At 44.5% G+C, this 21631-nt stretch overlaps 1 protein-coding gene across 5 annotated transcripts in view; it reads right to left on the reverse strand.

The window, feature by feature from the left end:
• The window catches only part of cadm4 (cell adhesion molecule 4), a 174452-nt gene that overhangs the window by 21048 nt on the left and 131773 nt on the right, over positions 1-21631 (reverse strand). For all 5 annotated transcript variants that reach the window (XM_069655967.1, XM_069655968.1, XM_069655966.1 and 2 more), the window contains exons 2-5: positions 19792-19938; positions 10954-11241; positions 7467-7628; positions 4789-4879 (exon numbers count right to left, since the gene is read on the reverse strand). In XM_069655967.1, coding sequence (XP_069512068.1) covers positions 4789-4879; positions 7467-7628; positions 10954-11241; positions 19792-19938 — 688 coding nt within the window. The remainder of the gene's footprint in view (positions 1-4788; positions 4880-7466; positions 7629-10953; positions 11242-19791; positions 19939-21631) is intronic.

Raw genomic sequence — 21631 nt, forward strand, 5'->3', positions numbered from 1 at the left:
GTATAAGTGCAGCCCATTTATCATTTGATGCCATTTAGACAACAAAAAATAAAGTCTGAAATCACTGCTGACTTCTTCTGTATTAAACATAACTATAAAACATTTGAATAATGCTGAAGTAACTGCGACTGGATGGTGTATTAAAAAGATTATTATTGTACTTTAACATGTGTGTTTGGTGTATATATTGTTAGTTTACTTTGACCACTAGGGTGTGTATCGGTGTTGGGTAATAGGTCACATGATAGGTCAGGTGTTGTTAGGTCATGGGAAATAGGAAGTTTGTTGGCACTAGAGGGAACAAACTGTTCTGATCGTAACTTAACGCTTACCGCAGCGTCACAGCTACAGCATTGGATTTATCATCATTCATCTCATAAAACTTTCTGTTTGTTTTATCATTGCAATAAACGGGACCATCACCCAAATATAGTTTCATTCTGGACATTAGTTAAGGCCTCCTCACACACCTATGCAAGTGACTAAAGTTGATTTTCCAGTAAACGCAGAAGCACTTTTTAGGACTACTCTGGTTTCCAAACTGTGATGCATTTGATAACAGTGGTAATATTAAAAATATACATGTGATGTATTCCTCCCCCTCGGTTTAACTTCAATTGTACTCCAGCAGACGATGTATTTCTGATTGATTGGCCCAGCGGGGGCCCACATCATCCGTGGCAGTCAGCATGTGGCCGCGCTCAATTTCCTGCCTGTTTCTAAGCATAGATCCTAGAAAGAACCCAGAGATCCTGCGGTAATTATAGGGAATATGTTGAAGTTGTTCCGGATTACAAGTAGTGGGTAATTACTTGAAGTTTCCAAGCGAGAGGCTGTGAATTATGTAGGCTGGTAATTATATAGAAAGAGGTCAAGTTAGTGTTGATTTGAACAACACATAATAAAGAGGAACGGGGTTGGTCTGTTCTCGCAGCCGGCTATTTTAAGCTTCTTGTTTCTTTTTCTGGGAGGGGGGTGAGTGTATTGAGGGCTGAAAAACTGCACTTGTTCTCACACATCTGGTAACAATCCAGAAAAAAAAGGCTTTTTTCTGCTGCAGTCGGTGTAAAAGCTCCACTGCTGCAGGTGGAGGTGACTCAAGGACATTCACACAATAGCTATTAAGAGGGCGAAGATTTTCTCTGTGCAAGGTGGATAGTAATTACCTGGAAAGTAAACAGTTGATATAGTTAAGCTGTCTGGGTCACAGATCGCATATCTGATTCAGCTCTACAGCCTATAAATCAAACTTTTAGGTGCACAACATTCCAACTCATTGCTGTGAGTGTTCATCAGTGTGCTCAGAATCTGGAAGAACTTTTATGGATTTTTTTTTGTACTTTTGAAACCGCTCTGAGATTTCTTATCGGCTATCTCTCTCGGCTGTGGTCAAAGTAATAAAGACATTTGTTTCTGTCTGTAGTAAAGATCACTATTTTGTTACCTTTTACCACTTGACCCTTCGCTAAGTCCCACCCCCCCTTGGTTACTGTTGCTACGCCTGCCAAGCTTTCGCACCGGCATTGAAATATTATGCCGTTTTCAACTACAATAGTGAGAGATGTTCCAAGGGAAATAATAGCAAACTTCTGGAAAAATATCAGAGAGCAGTCGACAGAAAGGACGACAATATGCATTTGAAAGCTACATCCAGAATATAATTTGTCAGCGGAGTGTTGAGAATGAAGAGGACATAAAAATCGAAGCAAAAGCTCACCGGTCCCAATGCGAGCGTCAGGCCTGTTCCTGCACAGCAGGGTAAGTCAATGTATTGTTTTATCTTAAGCTCATGTTTGGTTATGACTCTCTATAGCTTTCATTATCTAAAATGTTTTAGCCTATTGCCAGCAAAACTAAATTACCCCACTTTTTCATTTTGTTTAAAGCGCGTCAGGATATTGCTCGCATATCGCGTGCTTGATCCAAACACTGGATCCAAACACTGGAGCATAAGAGGAAAGCCCAACAGAATCCTGCAGAAGTTTGTCACAACAATTGCACGAACCAAGCGGCGGACTGTCTTCCACATTTTTCAATCCATGTCCAACATCTCTCCTCTCGAGTTTTTGGCTTCGGAAAAGTGAAAACTACAACACCCCCCACCTCTAAACTTTGAGGATATCAGATTCCATACGCACACTGTTTCGGCATCTGAAAGCTTGACAGGCCTCTCGCGCCTAGTTACGGTTGCAAACATAGGATTGGAAAGTGGTAAAGGGAAGGGCTGAGCCAAAGGTCACTTCCTTTCCCCACCTATCTCACTTCCTTAAGTTCACTTCCTTGTTTCTCCTCTCCTCATCATTGATTGGTTGTTTGCATTCCTTGTTAGTGTGATTTAGTTCACCTGATCTCTCCTTATTTAAAGACTGCTCTCCCTTGTGTCACTCTTTCACCTTCACATGGGGCGGCAGTTTAGAATGGTAAGAGGTGTTATCCTCCTTTTTAGTTCTTATTCTGTCTCTGCATTTATCTGAGACGTTATCTATCTGTATTTTATCAAAAGAAAAGTGAATCTTTTGATCTAATAGTGTCACATCCCATGCGTGTTGTGTTTTTATTGAACTCCATTACTTTACTTGAAGAAATAAACCTTGTTAAAAGTACCTGAAGTTTCCCGGCTGATGCGTTCTGACCCAATGCCCATGGTGATAGTGAAACTCTAATTTGAACCTCCTTCTTAAACACTGCCATTTGCAATCATTCAGCCTTATCCTGCACTTACACACATAAAGGTGCGCTGGGTAAATGCATGAACTGAACTCGTTTAAACCCAGCAACAATCCTCCGCTCCACTCGGATTGCCAGAATGAAAGCACCCCCCCTCAGGCTCGTAGCTGTCTGTGAAGCTGCTACCTACAGCCACCAGCTGTTCGGTGATGTTACGACCTAAATGTCACTCTCACCGCAGCTCGAAACAATCCCCCCACCCAAACACTTTTAATGTGCGTGTTTGAAATCCCTCATCACAATTTTAGGAGATTTTGTGTTTGTGAGGTTTGTCATTGAACCTGGCAACCTACCGCTTGTTGTCGTCAATCAAACGCTTTCAGCGGATCCTTAAGCCGATTTGTCAAGACTGCAGCGCTTTGTTGAGAGAAACCTTTTATTCCGTGTGATTATTATGTCAGAAGTGTATTATAGTATGAGAGAAAACGCATAAACACACTGCTAATGTTTGACAACCCCCAAGAGCTTCACGAGCAGGGTTTTGTGCCATCTGGTAAATGTGCCAGTGTCATTTCTGTGGAAGGTGAAGCTGAATGCAGGTATGAGTCTATTTCTTTTTCAGAACACTCTTTGAGGCAATAAACCACGACCTCAAATACGCTTTCAAAAATATTTTTAAATTGCTAAACAGGCCAAATTTTAGAGGGCAAAAAGAATACAGTTTAATGAGGTTTCTTCATTTGCACTTTTCATCGCTGCTACAAGCAATGATTATTACTTTATCTTGAAGCAGGTTTAAGTCAGGTAATTGAAAGCTTCATCCAAAAGGCAACTGGACATGGTTAAAGTTCTTGTGCACGTTTCATGAGGCGAAATAGTGGGGTGAAGTTGTTCCCCCTTAGCCGGCATCGGAGGTAGTGACAGAGGCAAAACAGCATCAGTCGGATGCTGTGTAACAAGACTAAGTCAAAACCTGGTATGTGGCTGACCGCATCAGGTCATTGTGCGCTTTTGTGGGTAACACTGGAAGCGTGGCGTCTGCGTGGCGTCTGCGTGATGAGTTCTTTTTCATTTGAAATGTATGAAAACAGATGAGTCTTCACGCTGGTGCCGTGTGACGCGCTGAAAATGTATAGAATAGGAGGCTCAGCTGTTTTTACCTCGAGCCGCGTGTGGTTCTTGGTCAAAATACACGGTGAAATGAATTGTGATGAGTCCTATTGATCTCTGACAGCAATATCAACATCTCTTCCTATCTTAAAAGTCACAGGCATGGAGAGTAAAGTAGGGTCAACACTTCCAGTATGCTTTTTCAAAGTAAAAGCCCGATCTGGAATTCTGACTCCCTTCATTTGTACACAATGCTTTTATTTTTAAGTGTTTCCCAGGCCGATGTTGTTGTTATTTTTTTTACCTTTATTTGGCTCTGAAAGTACCGTCACTCAGTCAGTCAGTCAGTCAGTCACATACAGACCCATGTGTAGGGCTGACCCCGGCGGTCAGCCAGAAACACACACTGGGGCAGCTTGACGCCGGGCGTTGCGTGGTTCAATGTAAAATAGCAACGCTTCATAACAGCGGAGCTTCGTTACGGCGCTGTGGTGGAACTGCAATGTAAAAAGGGCTACTGAGAGTCAGTAACACCCTTGGTGTTGGTGGGTCGTCGGGTTCACATGATCTAAAGTGCGAGTGTGGTTTCAGCTGTTTGGGAAGAGAAATGAAAACTGTATTTTATGTAGGTGACAGGTGGTGTCTAAGGCCACCATCTCTGTTAACCTCTGGGATGGTTGTTGAAGCGTAACATAGATGGCTTCCTTGACACCTCTTTCAAACCAGCGGTCTTCTCTGACCAGGATGTGAACCTTGCTGTCTTCAAAGGAGTCCTTTGTCCTTTAAATGTAGGTGAACAGCTGAGTCCGGACCTCAGGAGCCGGCTCTCCTATGCAGGGCCATGTGTTTGTGTTTTGCTCCCTGATGTACAAGTCACTGCTTCCTCTTTGCACCGTACTGCCTAAACCACATTACTTATTATGATGTGTAAAAGTAGGGGATATAAAGCATCGACTGCAGGCAGATCAAAGTAAAACTGTTTTTCACATGCAAACACACACGCAGACTTACAGAGGGTTCCCAGTGACGGAGCAGGTGAGGCTGAGCGAGTCGCCCTCTCGCAGAATTCCCGAAGGAGGAACGATTCTCACTGTGGGTGCAACTGTGGGGGGCGAGAAAGAAAAGGAAGGTGGGTGTGGGTGCAGATAAATGAGCATGCATGTGTCAGAGCAAACAAGACAGACACGGTAGAAAACACAAGTGATCAAAATGGAGCGACAATCAGAGGACAGAAAGAAGAATCAGGAATAGGAGCGAGACCGCGTAGGAACAAAGTGGAGGAACAAGGAGAAAGTCTGCAAGTGGCAGGAGGAAGGGTCTTTAACATCTGTTTCCAAGGCAACCAGCCGACAATCCTACGGATGAGACACCTGTTATCATAAGCAGCCCACCGCTCCGGCAGCTGCTGTACGGCACTAACTTCAGTCTCAGAGCGATGGGAAGCCAGATCCACACTGACAGTTGGTCATTATTAGCAGTTCTCTGGCTGGAGGAACCTCCAGCTCACAGATTGACAAAACTGTTGAATATTAATCATTCTGATCCATCAACAAACATTAGTACACAAGCGGCAATTAATTGTAGCCAGAGATGGATGCAGAAGTACTTGCCGAGTATGAATAATATCTCTGACTGTAAATATCTCGTTATATCTCGCTGTGAAATGTTTGGTTATGCAAACATTTCAGTATGTTGTGGCTGAAGAGATCCAGTGAACTAATCCTCATATCAATGCATGCACATGCTATCCTGCCATTCTCTCTCCTATACAAACGCACACATATAAACTGAGAGGGACTTGCTACGTTGTAGGAGCTACACAGGCAGAGTGCAACATCATTATTCACAGAAGTCGCCGTGGGTTTAGAGACAAGGTTAAATGGTCTTTGCTATCATTAAAATGCTAGCTACCTTCTGGTCAGTCAAGTTAGCTGTAACGTTAGCCTCCTTGCTAACGTTTGTATCTTAGTCTGCTTGGAGCAGCTTTCTGAGCTGACTGACAAAAGTTGGTCGGCACATTTTTGTCTGGGTAAAAAGCTGGCTACTGGCACGGCAAGGATTCAAAAGGCTACATTTAACTTAAGCAACAGGATATAATAGTTTCTGGTGCTATAATAAGTAATGGTCAGTGGTTCTGTTCACATTAAGAGCCGGTTATCGATGCTTATATTTAGAATGAACAAGGGGCCTGCTGAGCATCTGGGGCCCAGAAAACCCTTTTCCTAGGTAGCATATGAATGATATTGAATGCTAACATGATGTAGGAATTGAATTAGCATCTATTTTTATTGAATCTAAATGCTATTGTATCAACTAATCTGTGAAAAACTAAATCTGGTGCCTCTTAATTTAAGGTGTGTGTGTGTGGGGGGGGGGGGGGGGGTATTATGCTAATGTCAAGCTTCATATTTCACACTGTGATACCTGTGGAGTAGCTTAGCATACTTTACAGTTAACAAAAAACTGGTGCTCTGTGCAGGCCCTTATACAGCCTCTGCCTGAAACAACTCAGTCAGCTCTGTCCCTTTAAGAATCCCCGCCCCTACAAGCCCGCTCTCCGAAGCCTGCTGTGATGTCACAAAGTGCAGCACGTAGAAAAAACTGTGTGAAACCTGGCGTTCACAGCAGCCTGCAGACTGAGCTGAGAAGCCTGGGGATTACTCCAACATACTTTTACCTGCAGGTCTGAAACTTCACCCACGATTAGTCTGGACATCCAACATTGTAACATTATATTTGTCTTAAATTGTGAAACAGCATAATACCCCCCCCTTTAATGCATTTTTGATACTGCTTTGCTTTATTGAAGTTAGAAAAAATTGGAGTAGTAATCTTAATGGGTTGTATGAAAGTGGATGTTTTCTAAACTAAAGACAGAAAACTAAAGTAGCAGCAAACCGAACGTTTCTGACAGGATTAGAAAGCAAATGGATTTACATCTGATAGATATTAAATGATGAATAGCAGACTGTTCCAGAGAAGATATAGATTATTGCTGTCTGGCATTTTTAAGATTAATCCAACAGAACCATCTGCAGAGAGTTCAGCTTAAAATAAAAATACGTGTCTATCTGAAACAGTTGCCCTGAGTGAAGACTAGACTTAAGCCAATTATACATTTAAATCTCTCGCAGTAATATTATCACTGTTTGCTTTCAGCCTGGCTCGACTAGACATATGCGCAGAGATTTCAGAGCATTAAAACTTGTGCAAATAGGCCAGAAAAGATCCATCAGTCTCAGAATAACACTGGGATCATCACACATACTAATGTTACCCAGGTTCTCTCACTTGAAGCTGGTTAGCTTCTGAAGCCAGGACCCTGACCTGGCTGCCGGCCTTTTTCTGCCGGCTGCCTGCGTGAAGAGATTTGTATGTATTAGGTTTTAATGAGAGCAGGTCTCATGCAGGGGCAGCTCGGAGTATCACTCTGTTAAAAAGCTGGACTGTGTATAAATGAGCATCATTTTAGAATGAGATATCTGCCTTTAGAAGAATGAGGCTGCTGCGCTGACTAAACATTCAAACACACATAAAGGATAGTAGTGAAGTGACAGCAATGCAGAGGGAATAATTTGTCTTTTTGAGATATTTAACCATGAATCTTATGTTAATTTGTTTTAAAGATGGATAGAAAGCGCATTAATTCAACGTGCACACACAACATTTAGCCTGAGGGAGACGCTTACAATACACATCCAGGCGGTAGTGTCGAATCTTCTTCTGCCCGCTCAGCGCCGGGTGGAACGCCTCGCAGCTCAGCGCCGCCCCGTTGTCTTTCCTCTCCACCGGGATCCGTATGGTGCTGGACACGCTGAACGTCTTCGCGTTGTCCTGCTGGGACACCACACCTGGAGAGAAACAGCAAGGGTGAGATGACGGGACAGGAGAGGGGACAGGTGGGGTGGGAAGGAAACAGCCAAAATTAACTGGCAAAAAACATGGACGCTCTTCCTTTTTCCCCTGCTGATACATCACAGGAGAGGGAGAGAGACAAGGGAGGAAGGAGGGAGGAGGAGACTTTTAGAGGAGAAAACAGAAGAAGTGAGCAGACTGAAAGGAGAAGAAGAAGAATTAAGGATGAGTGAGTGACTTGTGAGTGAGCTTTTTACAGCAGCGGGCACCTGTAGAGAGGAAGAGTGATGGAGGACAGAATAAGAAAAGCAATTTGCATCTTTATTTCATGGCAATTATGAGCGGCAGAACTGTTTGTTTGCAGAGTGTAAATCAAGTGAATATTTTTTTATGTGTGCATGAGTGAAAGAGAGAGAGAGGGGGAGAGGGATAAAACGAGAGAATATGCATAACCGAATAGAGATCTTAACTGAGCCAGACGCGGGAGAGAGAGAGGGGCGTCAAAGGAGCAGGGTGGGAGAAGAAAGGCAGAGGAGAGGGGGACTCAGGGAGGGAGAGAGAGGGCAGCAAAACGGGCATGATTGATGAAGCGAGGGGGGGTCGAGCGAGGAGAGCTGAGGCGAGACAAGCCCAGACATGAAAGGGGGCGATAAGAGTGCCAGGCCAGATGCAGAGAGGGAGAAATATGCGAGACGAGAGGAGGAGGAGGAGTGACAGAAGGAGGGAGGAGGAACAGAGGGGTGACACGGTCACGTATTGGGAGTTTGCGCGAGTTCAGGCAGAATTCAACAATATTACTTATATCGCGCTGAGTTTTCAATTATTGCCGGCCTGCAAATGAAAGCGGGCCCAATCGAAGCGTGAGAGAGGCCGGCGGTGGGTGCAGATGAGCAGGAATACGGGAGCGGGGCGAAGATAGTGTCTTAATTAAAGAGTGCTTTCCCATATCTGCTGGGATCTGCCTCTAACCTTTAGTGTCACAGTTCATTTAACTGCGGGGCAAAAAGAGAGGAGAGGAGAGAAGAAGAGAGGAGAGGAAATGAGAGTAAACAGGCGAAAACAAGAAGGGAGGGGAGGAGAGAGAGGAGATGAGGAGAGGGGAAACAGGAGAAAAGGGAGGAATTAAGAAGAGAGGAAACAGAAGAGAGAAGAGGAAACTAGAGAAAGAAAGAGGGGAGGAAACTAGACGAGAGGAGGGAGAACAGGAGAAGGAAAGAGGGGAGGAAACAAGATGGGAGGAGAGGAAACAAGATAGGATGAGAGGAAACAAGAGAAGGAAAGAGGGGAGGAAACAAGATGGGAGAAGAGGAAACAATAGAAGGAAAGAGGGAGGGAAACAAGATGAGAGGAGGGGGAACAGGAGAAGGAAAGAGGGGATGAAACAAGACGAGAGGAGAGGAATCAGTAGAAGGAAAGAGGGGAGGAAACAAGACGAGAGTTGAGGAAACAGTAGAAGGAAAGAGGGGAGGAAACAAGACGAGAGTTGAGGAAACAGTAGAAGGAAAGAGGGGAGGTAACAAGACGAGAGGTGAGGAAACAGGAGAATGAAAGAGGGGAGGAAACAAGAAAAGAGGAAAGGGGATGGGAGAATGAAAGAGGGGAGAAAACAATACAAGAGCAGAGGGAACAGGAAAAGGAAAGAGGGGAGGAAACAAGACGAGAGGAGAGGATAAAGGAGAAGAGAAAACAGATGAGGAGACAAAAGGAAAGAAGTGTGAGGAAAAATAAGGACGTAAGAGGAGAAGGAGAAGAGGAGGGGAAACAGAGGAGAGAAGAGGAAACAGGAGAAAGAGAATGAAGGAGGAAAGGAAATACAGTGAGACGATAGGAGAGAAAGGAACAGACAAAGAGAACATTAAAGAAAAGACGTGTTGTAAACAAAGTAAGAGGAGAGACAAAAGTGCGTCCTTCTAAAAGTCATTAGCGACCTATAACGAAGGTGAGCAGTGTCTCGTCTTTGTCACTGGTGAAATTTAAAGACAATAAAGACAGAAAGGGAGATCAGACGGAGGGAGGGGAAGGACAGACTGACGGCGACAGGAGCGCTCTGACAGAGAAGAGAGAGCGAATGAAAGAGACTTTAAGAGCCAGACGAAAATAGAAAGTAAAAGCGACAACGTCTGACACGAAGTTTGAAAGGGTAAAACATCTCTCAATGCATGTCCCCGAAAACTGTTGACACCAGATTATCTCACTTTATTTCATCCGCTCTGTGTGAGGTGCTTGAAAGCAGCCGGGAATGAATTAATGAATAACAATAAAGCAACACATTTGACAGCGATTTTGTACTTTTAAAGTCTGTTGTCTGGATTTATTAAAAACGGGAGATAAATTGAATTAAAAAAAATTGCCATAAGCCTGAGTGAAAGATACTTAAAATGACTTAATCTCCTTATTTTTTTGGCTCGTGCTCAGTCATGTGGACATGTTTTTTTTTTTTTTTTTACCAAAATCTAATCAAACCGCTGATTTAAGAGTTGAGCTCTTTGGGGGTCACACAAAGACTGAAAGCAAGGATAGTCTCAGATGTATTATTGAGTGAAGTATCCCTTTAAGAGAGACGCCAAGAGAGGCAGCGACTAAGAAAGGTAACAGACTCATGTGTGTCTCAGAGACGGTCTTGAATTAAAAAGTGTTTCTTTGTTACGGTGTGAAAACAGAACAGTGTGTGCAGCATCTTTTCTATGTGACGCTGTACTTCTGAGATTATGTGCGCAAATAAAACACATTTAAATTACATTTTCAAGAGGCAGCAGAAGAAGAGAGAGACGGAGGAGGGCGTATATATTTTTCTGATGGTGAGAGAACTTGCCGAGTTTACATTAAAGACAGACAGAAAAGCTCTGAGCTCTCTCTCTGATACTTCCTGTTGATGTCTGTCTGCTCGACACGCAGATCAACATATGTAGATCTGCACTTCCTCTCTGAACTTCTGACTCAGCCCCCCAGGAAAGGAAACAGAATCGTTATTACCCCCTCACATCTTAAGACGTGTGTTTGATCATTTGAAGATGGATGGTCTCCTATAAATATTGCAAAGAACGCTTGATCAGAATCAAAGAAACAGGAGGTGAGAGGAGAGATTCAAGCAGCCGAAAACCTTCATTTTCTCCGTCCATTTACCCGTCAATTCATCTTAACCTGCTCCCATCAGCTGATCCATCTGCCATCCCCTTTGCAATCCATCAATCTCCCATCCTCCTGTGATATCATCCACCCATTCCACTTCACCTGCCCTTTGTTCCCCCCAATTATTCCCCCATTTATCTCTCATAATCATCCAACCTCCCATCAGTCCATCTGTCAGCCCTGTCGAGGTACCTGGTATCTCCCGCCCATTACGAATCCAGCGCAGCGTGGCAGCCGGCTTGCTCCGCGGCGACACGCAGGTGAGCTCCACCTCGCCGCCCTCCACGGCCTCCTGCTTCACCTCCACCGTCGGCGTCTCAGGGGGCACCGAAACGGACAGCGTCGCCACCTGGTGGTGCGTGGCGTCCGTGTAGAGTTGGCAGAAGTAGCCGCCCTCATCCGACACGCTGACGTTGGTCAACGTGATGCGCACCAGCCGCGGCGTGAAGAGCACCATCTGGAAACGGTCGTCCTTCAGGGCTGGAGAAACGGAGGTAGGGGAAGTGAAGCAGCGTGGGATGGGGTAGTTGAGGGGAAGGGGGAGAGAGGAAGACGAGAGGAGGTGTGATGGGAGAGAAGATGGGGGGTAAGTGACAGGAAGAGAGGCAAGGACAGGAAAGGTGAGTGCTTCAGTCATAGGAAGAAAAAACACAATCTCTCTAAAAGACTAAATATGTGTGTAAACAAACTAGAAAATACAACATATGTTCTGTTACTCCGGGTCAGTGTAATTGATTCCTTGTTTCTCTAAAGCTCGAGACAGACAGAGTGTTTAGAACTGTTTTTGTCATTATGCTTTGTTTGCTAGAACTACAGCACACACAAGATAAGGCTGCCAAAGCAAGTGTCATATTAAAGAAGTTGTTCTAACACATTTTACTGGCAGGCTTTAGCTGACTTTATTTTGAATTTGTATTTAGATGAGAAGCACCGCAGGGAGCAGTTTGTACCTCTTTCACAAACTGACTTATTCATACTGAGCGTGCTGCATGTTTCCGTGGATGTTCAATCACTGACAGAGTTCTTCCCATGCAAACCTGGCGAGATGATCAGATTGGACTTCCATGTCATTTCACATCATTATCCAGACCTTTTTCCCATCTCAATTTTACGTGTTGACGAAGTTTTTTCAGACCCACTTATAGATGCCGATTGTCTCTGTTCCCATTACCAGAGGAGTATACTCCCGTCGGTCTCTTTTCTGCTGCGTCGCTATCTGACGTCACAAACGCGCTGGAGACAGGGTTAGTAAACAGTGAAGATGTTACGGTGGTTTGGTTTTTATTTTACCTATCACTCATTCAGTCTGTTCATCAAACTCGGCGCAGACAAATTTTCAACGATGTTCAACGCTGCTCAGACAGAGACGGGCGGGATTTGTAGCTGTGATGACAAGGAGTCACATAAGTTACAGACGGAGCATAGCATCACACCGAAAAGGGGGCGGAGATTAGCGTGTCGACACTGGTTTTGTGTTCCCATCAATTGGAGCCGAGGCGATAATTACCCGGGTCTACTGCAGAGTCATTTGACCCGGGTCTGAATGCCAATTGTAGCCTTTCCCACTAAGCAAAAAAGCCGAGTGTGAGCGGGTGTTTGCGGGCTTTTTTGACCAGTGGGAAAGCGGCTTTAAAATTTTTCACGTTAGCCATCTTCTGCATCCTGGAGATGGATCATTTTGCACCAATCAGCACTACGGTATCTGTGGCAGCCATAGACTGTATGGAAGAAGTAGACGTAGCTTCTAGTTTCAAAAGCGAAGCTCGTCTACCTGCATTCTTTCTGCTGGCCAGCAGGGGGGCGACTCCAATGGTTGAAAACCCATAACCCTACTTCTTAGTTGATTTAATACCTCAGTAAACATTTTTCGAATGAGTTTATGGTCTCAATCGCTTGTGTTCAATATGCACTTCAATACAATCATATTTGCTTTAGTAAAAGTTCGTCCAATTTAGATTAAAAAAGACAATAATGGATGGTTTGCTTTGGTGCTCGGCTACCTTTGATTGACAAGTTGCTACCATAGCCACCCATCAACCAGGACAGAAATCCTAGCTCTGCCTTTCCACCATGTCCTCCAAATACGGTCACTTCTGGCTGCAGAAATCCAACATGGCGACGGCTGAAATGTCAAACCTGGGGCTTCATGCTGTACAAATTCCAGAGCCAACAACTTGTACAGCAGTGTTCCCGTATCCAGGCTTGTTGCGATTTCTGTTGGTAGGTTTTTGTTGTTATTTCTCTGGTTTTGGCCCCAAAAATTCACACTGTATTCTTAGTGTCTGCTTTGTTTTGCTTGGATGCCAGAAAAGTCAGTTTCATACCTAGTTGGTTGCCAACGTAGGAATCAATAGCCTCGCTCAGTGCTTAGAGAGTGGGTAGCTTTTCCTCAGAGAGTACAAGGAGGAGATTCTGCAGGTCTCCAATTTATCACTGCCGGCCTCCTCTCTGACTTTGCCATAGTTTTGGTCTTATGTTCCCTGTGCAGAGCTAATTGGCTTGGTTCTTTATCCAACCAGAGAAACAACTGTCTATAGCCACAAAACTCGACCATTTCTGAGCCAGGCTGTTGCCCGCCCGCACAGCCTACAGGGAAGTAAAGTAAAGGCAGTTTTGACCGGAAGTTTAACTTGCGCTGATGTTGCAACATACCGGCCAAGAAAGTGACAGTTGCTGCAACTGCTTGCACTTTCCTTTCAGATAAGGGGGCAGGTTAGATTGGCAAGACAGGTCCGGAGATGCGGCGCTGAAAGTGCTCTCTCCTTGGCTTTGCAGTTGGATGACATTGGCGAGCACTGATTGCGGGCACTTTGTATCAATAACACCATGTAGACTTATCAATGAATGCCTGTAATGTATTCAACAACATCTGGCAAGGACATCAAATTGAGAATTGGGCAGTGTGAATATTTGGATCTGCTTTGGAATCAGTTCGTCCTCAGGCCCACGATAGTTTCCTCTGCATCAACGAGTCAGTTTCCCCCAAAAGTCTGGAACAAAAGTTGTGTTTTCGCCACCTTTTAATTTGTGTTGTCACTCCCACAGACCGCCCTGCAGAGGAATAGTGCCTGTGACAGCACCCCAGATGATGCTCTGGAATTGATAGCGCTGCTAAATCTGACGCTTGGTTTGATATCAGAACTTCTGAGCAAGTTTGTAAAGTCGGTCTCGACGGAGTCGCTCCGGGCTGTACGTTGAAACAACATAACAGATGTCTTGCTTCTCTCATTTCCAGCTTTGAGGGAGAGTGTTGCTCATTTGCCCAAACACTGATTGGACAATCCGAAACTATTATTCATTCATTCCCTTTTATAACTGCTTACTTTATTCCTCTGTGAGCCCATTTCCTAATTAGTGTCTGGCATTTTATTGTTCGACTTATTAGGTTTAAATCATTATTGTTTTCACACTGTGAAACACTTGGTAATGCTTTTGAAAAGTGCCACACAAATAAAGCTTACTGCACAACCAAAAATGACTTTAGGAAAGCTATTAAATTGAGTGCTGCCCTTTGAGTCAGTGAGAGGCTAAATACTACAATTGTACACAGCGTAAACACTGCAATCCAGACGATGGGGGGAAAAACAAAAGGGAGTAAAACGCATCAGCTTTCCAAACGCCACGTTCTGCATCTAACTCCGGAGCTCGGACCAACGCGTGCTGCGGAAAGAGAAAGGAGGGACGGTGCAGAGACAGAAGGGCTGAAGATAAACTTTCAGCAATTTTCCCTTTGTCACTGAAGAAAGTGTAGAATCAATGTCGAGAAAAATGCTGATAATAACAAATAACGCTAATAACAGTCTGCGGGTGACAGTGGCTCGATCGTCCATAGATTCTCATTTGACACTCACTTTGTATCGACTCGCCTGTGAAACCTCTCCCTCACTCTCCGTCTCTATTTCACTCTGTCCCTCTCCTCGCTCTTTTGTGTTGGCTTTGGCGCACAGTAGACGCTTCCCTGATGTAACAACCGGTCATCTCACGGCATTATTCATCACAACGCAGGCGCTGGGGTATAGATATTGGCTTTGTGTGTGTGCGCGTGAGAGTGGAAAAGAAGGGAGAAAAAATGAGAGGAAAAAGTCTAATATAGCTACATAATGTGGCAGGCGGGGAACAATAATATAGATAGAGACAGAAATCCACAGGGGCCTGAAGCGATGGAGTTAGTCCACTTTTCCTGCAAGTACACCGCACTAATCTCCGCACCCCCACCTCCCAAATTTCCCCTTCCACCGGATGGCCGCGAGGGCATTGTTAGAGAGCGTTTCCCCACAGATAGGTAAATCTTTTTCCCCCTCTCTGCACTAAATGGCACCTAAATGTCAGACTTCTGTTCAAGTCCAAGTTCACCTTTATTGTCCTGCCTCATTTGCATGCTGAGGAGAGTTGGCAGCGGTGGGAGAAAAAAAGAGATATGGACCACTGAGGAGAAAGGGTCCATTTGGTTAGTTCCACGGCTCTATTGCAGCCATCAGTCCCCACAATCTCATAAAACACACCCCTTGACTGGTTGCTCACTTGCAAAACATGCAGCCTAATTCGCAGCACTTACAGCAGCGCCTCTATTTGGGCAGTTAGCGCGGAATGGCTCGGCGGCTGAAAGGCCTCAGTTTGCGAGCCTGGTATCTGGGCGGCAGATGGGCAATAGGCGGAAATGGAAGAGCCCTTCAGCAAGTGATGGAGCAAATGTGGCGGCGGCGAGAGAGAGCCAGAGTGAGATGTAATTTACGCTTTCAGAAAATGTCCCCAACGAGGCTTTTCAGGTGCTTACGGGAGCCAAATTAGTTACGGGAAGCCATCTATACTTTATACCTCGCCTAACCTTTGGATCACTTCCCAGAGCGGTCTCCGTCTCCATCGCTCCCTTTCTTTGTCCTCTCTGCTTCTTTCTTAACCCTCCATCCTTCTTCCCATTCTTTTCATTCTAATTCCTCCGTCGGTCCAGCTTTCACACCTCTTCCCCCCCCGCTCTGATTAGGCTCCATCCCCCGCTTTCCGAAGGGTGCGAGTCCACGTCTCGCGCCAGAGCCGACAGGGCAGCTCGGTTTAAGTACTTAATGGAACTTACAAGTCGAGCCGATCCGGTGGAATTGGGGGGAGAGTTGAAAGAAAGATATCCCAAAGCAGCAACCTCAGCAACCCAATTAAGGCCACTCCATGATTGAGGTGACTGACAAGTGCAGTAAATGTTGTACAATAAAAGTATTGGAATTCTGCACCCGCCGAGAAGGAGAGCGTCTCTTTTGTCTCCAGTTTTTTGAGTCTAATTTTAGCGATCTGCTAAGAAAATCTTCAGTGACTACTACGTTGGCAGAGACTGTTCCCGAGGGGAGTGTGGGAGTCTTGATTGTTGAATCAATGTAATTACGAGTCCTGGGAGTTGTAATGATTAAAGTGTGAATGCGTGTTCAAGTGCAAACTTATATACAAAAATAAAAGGCTGCTGGTTTGCAAACATGAACACACGCCTTTGACTTACTAGAGATCAGCTTTTTTACTGTGTGTGTAATGACACAGGTTCAAGTAAGTTCTAGGATTAGTTCCCTTTTTAGTAGAAGAATAATATTTGGTACAACTGTGCAGTTTGAGACCCTGAATATTCTTAGTAATGGAGCTTCTGCACACCTTGTAGCAGCTGTGGCCTTTTTCCTTTTATTTACCTGCCCATGAGATTCTCTGGATCCTGACAATCCAAGGCCTGTTCTTTGTTCCATGTTCTCCTGCACTCTAAGGTGGTTTCTGTATTTGAAACCAGGGTTAAAAGAGAAAGTACCGCTTGGAATGCTAATGACACGGCAACAGAGGCCTTACATGAAACATTAGAAAGTCTAGCCTCAGATCGTCCTCAGATACCTCTCACAAAGTCACTGATACTACTATTACCGATTCACTTGAACAGTTTACGATGTTTCTGATCAAACTGAATTCCTTGACAATCACGTCGCAGAGGTAGTTCTGTGTAATCATGTTTGGTTCAGGAGCAAACAAAAGATCTAGTTATAGGGGAATCTAAAATGATCGCAACTATGAATTTATTATGGCTCCACTGCCGAAAATGTTCAGGGCCCAAACTGTATAAATCAATGACTGTAATAAAGATGGACGACGCGTCTCCATCTGCTCTCATTGTACGAAATTGAAGCCAAAATAGCCCCACTGACGGGCGCTGCCATCTTGCACTGGTGACGTCATTGGCAGACAGAGCTGGCGCCGTAGCCACTTCCACACTTAACTTGACGAAAACACAGCAAGGATCCCGCATGTCGCCATATTTAACAGCAGAGCAGCTTCTTGTGTTGGTCTGAAGCAGACGTTAACAGGTATGGAAACTTCAATGACTGTAGTGATTGTTTTAGTTACGTCTCCTCTCGCCGATCCTCCTCTACTCTGCTGATCCGGAAGGGATCGGCTGTAGGAGCCGGATTTGTCAACAGAGCTGTCAGTCATTCTTTTACAGCATCAAATAAAACTAAACTTTGGGACTCATGTCCCATCTGTTAACATGGAGGAGGCGGGCTTTATGACGTGTACTGCAGCCAGTCAGCAGGGGGCGACAGAGAGGGTTTGGTTTTACTTGCAGGGAGCTGTCATGTCGTCCATCTTTTTCTACAGTCTGTGGTATAAATGTACCAAGTTTCAGGCTGTTATAAAAAGAGGACATGATTTCCATTTGGATGATTAGATAGTTAAAGCACACTTCACCTTCGAATGGGATATAACAATGTCAAGAGGTCAGTAGAAAACCAACTCTGGATCTGGCAGACGCTCATCTTTTTTGGCACTTCCACAAGTCATTTCTTTAATCACGGTACTACAGTTGAGGATGTCTACCTACTTGGTGAAACCCCTTTAGCAGTGGAACTTTTTACACAATAGCCGGATGATGAATGCTCAGCCAGATCAAGGCCGCGTTAGACTAACTTTCATTATCCCCGCAGCTGAAGAGTTCATCTCTCACAACCTCAAAGCCACGAGACGAGTACAAACACATTTTCGACTCAAACTCTGACTGCCCGACTCTCTTGTCAGTTCAATTCAGTTCGATGCATTCAAGGACCCTTGTATGCATTTCAAAAGTATGTTCTGATTAGCAGAAGCAGACTGAGATGAAAATGATATAATGTGGAAGAGTTTCCCATTGGCTACTTTGGAACTCAACATTCAGGTGGCAGCTTTGGTGAAGTGAGCTCAGCAAACAGACTGTCTGAGAGTCTAAATCAAGCAGGGAAAACAAACACCTGTCACATCATTACAACAGCAGAACAAACCCTCTCAGAATCATAACTCAACTAAACTACTCCTGGAGCAGGGAGTCGGATGGAACCACTGAGGAATTCGCAAAATGGCGTGCTCTGGTGAGTCGTGAGGAAATGCTCTTTCGGGGGGGGATTGGGGTTTGATTGGCTGGCATCCTTACCTGTTGAATCACTTAGGCTGTGTGTTTGAAGACCAGCTGCAGTATAAATGCTCTGCTTGAAACAATAAATTGCGTCTGATTTGTTTTTTCGACATGTTTACCTTGTTAAAATCCTCCCAATCAAACCGTTGTGTTTGATTTGTCTATTTTGCTACGTTAGCTTCTGTACGCTACACAATGGCAAGTGCTAATAAAGGAGTAATTCAGCCGTACATGTTCGAACCGGAGTGCGATTCGGAAGGAGAAGAGGAGCAAATTGGACGGGGTCGCATACAAGCGGACGTATGAGAATGGTAATGTATTTTATGTATCATTCTCTAACTTGTTACAACGTTACCCTTAGAAACGTAACGGCGAGATCACGTTATCAGTCAGCTAGCAATGTGTAGCTAATGTAGATAAACCTTCAGATCGTTAACATATGTAGTCAGTAGTGAGTTTGCAAAAATGACAATGACGGTTACAGCTGGCTCGCGCATCGCAGAAGTGGTTGCCATAGGTTGCACATAATGATGCGCATAGCATCACCCCGTCCATTAACAGGATTGGCTCCTTAGGTTTGTGACGTCTCAAACCTGCCAATCTGAAAACGTGTTGTTCAGCCCGTCCAGGGCTTAAATCTCAAGCCTACTTATAAATAAATGTACATGTTTTTTTATTTATCATGCAGCTTTCTTTGGTGTACTTTATTGGATATTAATTGTTGTCACGTTAAAATCACAGTGAAATGTAATGAAGAGCTTGTCCCCAAAACTTGCTTGTATCAGCTGCTCATGGTTTGTTTTCAAACCTTTACCAAAGTATGTTGTTGGCTTTGAGGTGGTCTGTTAAGCTTGAGAGCACAAAACAAATTGAAAATATTAAAATGCACCCTTTTGGCCTTCATTTTAAACCGATACACGAACAGTTTTACACCCTAGCCTTAAGCCCGAGCTTAGTTCTTAAGAAGTTTATCCCATAGATTACGAAGGGCATAAATAAACTATTACTACACTGCAAAACAGAACGCAAATTAAGCTGCTCCTTACGATTTTGAAAGGTTACGTTTAATATCCTTGATCTTTGTTCTCTTGCTCAGAGGTTTCCTCGCAGCACTCGCAGAAAATCTGAAGGTGGGAGCTTTTGCCCTTAATTAGTTCGGAAAAGACATGGAGTGTTTGCCTACCCTGCGGCCCTCAATGAAAGCCGCCTTCATTAGAATATTGGTTACAATAATAATTTACCATAATGCAGCCTTTTAAAAAAAACATGTGATTGCCAAGGCCGTGCTCTAATGAGGAGCTATAATAAGTTCTGATCTCATCGCCGGGGTTAACGGTGGATTATGCAGCGAGCTGAGAACTCTGCTTTAAAACAGTTACAGCAGTCACACTGTTAGGGCAGAGAATAACACCATCTCCTAAATTAACTCAGGGTTATCTGACTTTTTAATGTGGAATCACTTCAAAGGCAAAGCGAGGACATTTGCAATAAGAAAAATGTAAAGTGCAAGTGCTGGTGACTCATTGCTAATGTGTTTAAAAGGCTGCTTTCAAATGTCACCAAGGTCAAACGCATAGACACAGATAGATTAAGCTTGCAGCAGAGCCAGTGTGCGTGCGCATACACACCTCGCGTGCCGTTGAAGAAGAGGGTCTGCCGGCGGGGGTTCTGGATGACCACGATTGATCCATCGTAGTTCTGCAGGCGGCAGGAGATCTGGGCCGTACCTCCCTCCAAGACGGTTACATTCTCCGCCTGCACCGCCTGACAGCGCGCTGAGGGAGAGGAAGATGGACGTTAATGTAGTGTTAAACCAGGAGGGAGAAAATAGAACAAAGAGGGATGTTCAGTATGCACACCACTTGGGATAAAACCTTCAAAATAAGGTACTTGAAGCATCCTTCATTTACAAACTATTCATCATAGGCTTACAATGATGGAGAGATGGAGGGTGGGAGGAAAAGAGAGGAGGAGACGGTGTGATGGAGATAAAGAGATTGAGAGCGAGCGGAAAGACAGTGAAGGACTCAACAAGTAAAAGAGGCTCCTTGTGAACAATGTGTCCTTATGATTATAATAAGGATGATTATAATTACCGCCATTCATCTTTTTACGTGCACAAACTCGCACACATACAAACAGCCCTGCCGCCTCCGGCTGGTCTAACAGAATGCACCAACACACACGTTTGAATACGTAATGCCTTATTAAATCTCTAAGTGGCTGCCGGTGTTGAATTTAGACGCACAAACACACACATGAAGCAAGTCAGAAAGACACAACCGTAGCTGCATATTGCCGACAAGCGAAGAGATCACAGATCTGCCTGCAGCTCTGCCGCCACCTGAGTAATTATTACCAGTTTAAACTGCAGTCTTATCGTACAAGTAAGTAATAAATTAAGTAAGACATATACCCCTTTCCCACCAAAACTAGTGCGTTGGCGCTCGTATTCAGACCGGATCGGAGCCGAGGCGATAATTACCCGGGTCTACTGCAGAGTCATTTGACCCGGGTCTGAATGGAGATTGTAACCTTTTCCACTAAGCAAAAAAGCTGAGTGGTAGCGGGTGTTTGCAGGTTTTATGACTAGTGGGAAAGTGGCTGCATTAAAGAGGGGGTATTATGCTGTTTCACATTTTAAGACATGTATATAATGTTACAATGTCGGATGTCCAGACTAAACATGGGTGTTTCAAATCTGTAGGTCAAAGAATGTTGGAGTAATCCCCAGGCTTCTCAGCTCAGTCTGCAGGCTGCTGTGAATGCCAGGTTTCACACGGTGTTTTTTACACGCTGCACTTTGTGACATCCCAAAGTACAGCCTCAGCAGGCCAGTCAGAAAAAAGTGGGCTTGTAGGGGCGGGGTTTCTTAAAGGGACGGAGCTGACTGAGTCGTTCCAGGCAGAGGCTGTATGAGGGCCTGCACAGAGCACCAGTGTGAGAAACATTTTTTTTTTAAATTGTAAATTATGCTAAGCCACTCCACAGGTATCACAGAGTGAAATATGAAGCTTGAAATTAGGATAATATTCCCTTTAATTTAGCACTTTATAAAAAGCACAGCTACAAAATGCTTCAGGAATAAAGAAATATGATCGTAAACACAACATGACAGCATGATAAGAAACAGACAAAACCAACAAGTGTTTGAAAGCGACTTAAACAATTCTCGAGGATAGATGATTCCAGAAGATTAAAAAAAAACACAAAGGGGCAATAACCTTCTGTTTTGCGGGTTTTGCCTATTGTGTCTTGTGGAGCGGGGGGGTGAAGGAATGCCAAAACCTGAGGATTGGAGTGGACAAGAAGTGGAATAAGGAACTCGGAGAATGTCTGTGCTGGGCTAAGTGGAAAAGCAGGCCGCAGTAGAGAGCAGAGCGAGCACGCTGGAAGCCTCGCCTGCACTTCACACATTCTTTAAGCCATTTCTCATCCAGGTGCAAGCTAAACCAATTGATTACACTC

Source organism: Semicossyphus pulcher, unplaced genomic scaffold, assembly GCF_022749685.1.
Source record: "Semicossyphus pulcher isolate SPU_LCO1_2020_fin unplaced genomic scaffold, fSemPul1.0.p SCAF_9, whole genome shotgun sequence".
NCBI classification, from domain to species: domain Eukaryota; kingdom Metazoa; phylum Chordata; class Actinopteri; order Labriformes; family Labridae; genus Semicossyphus; species Semicossyphus pulcher.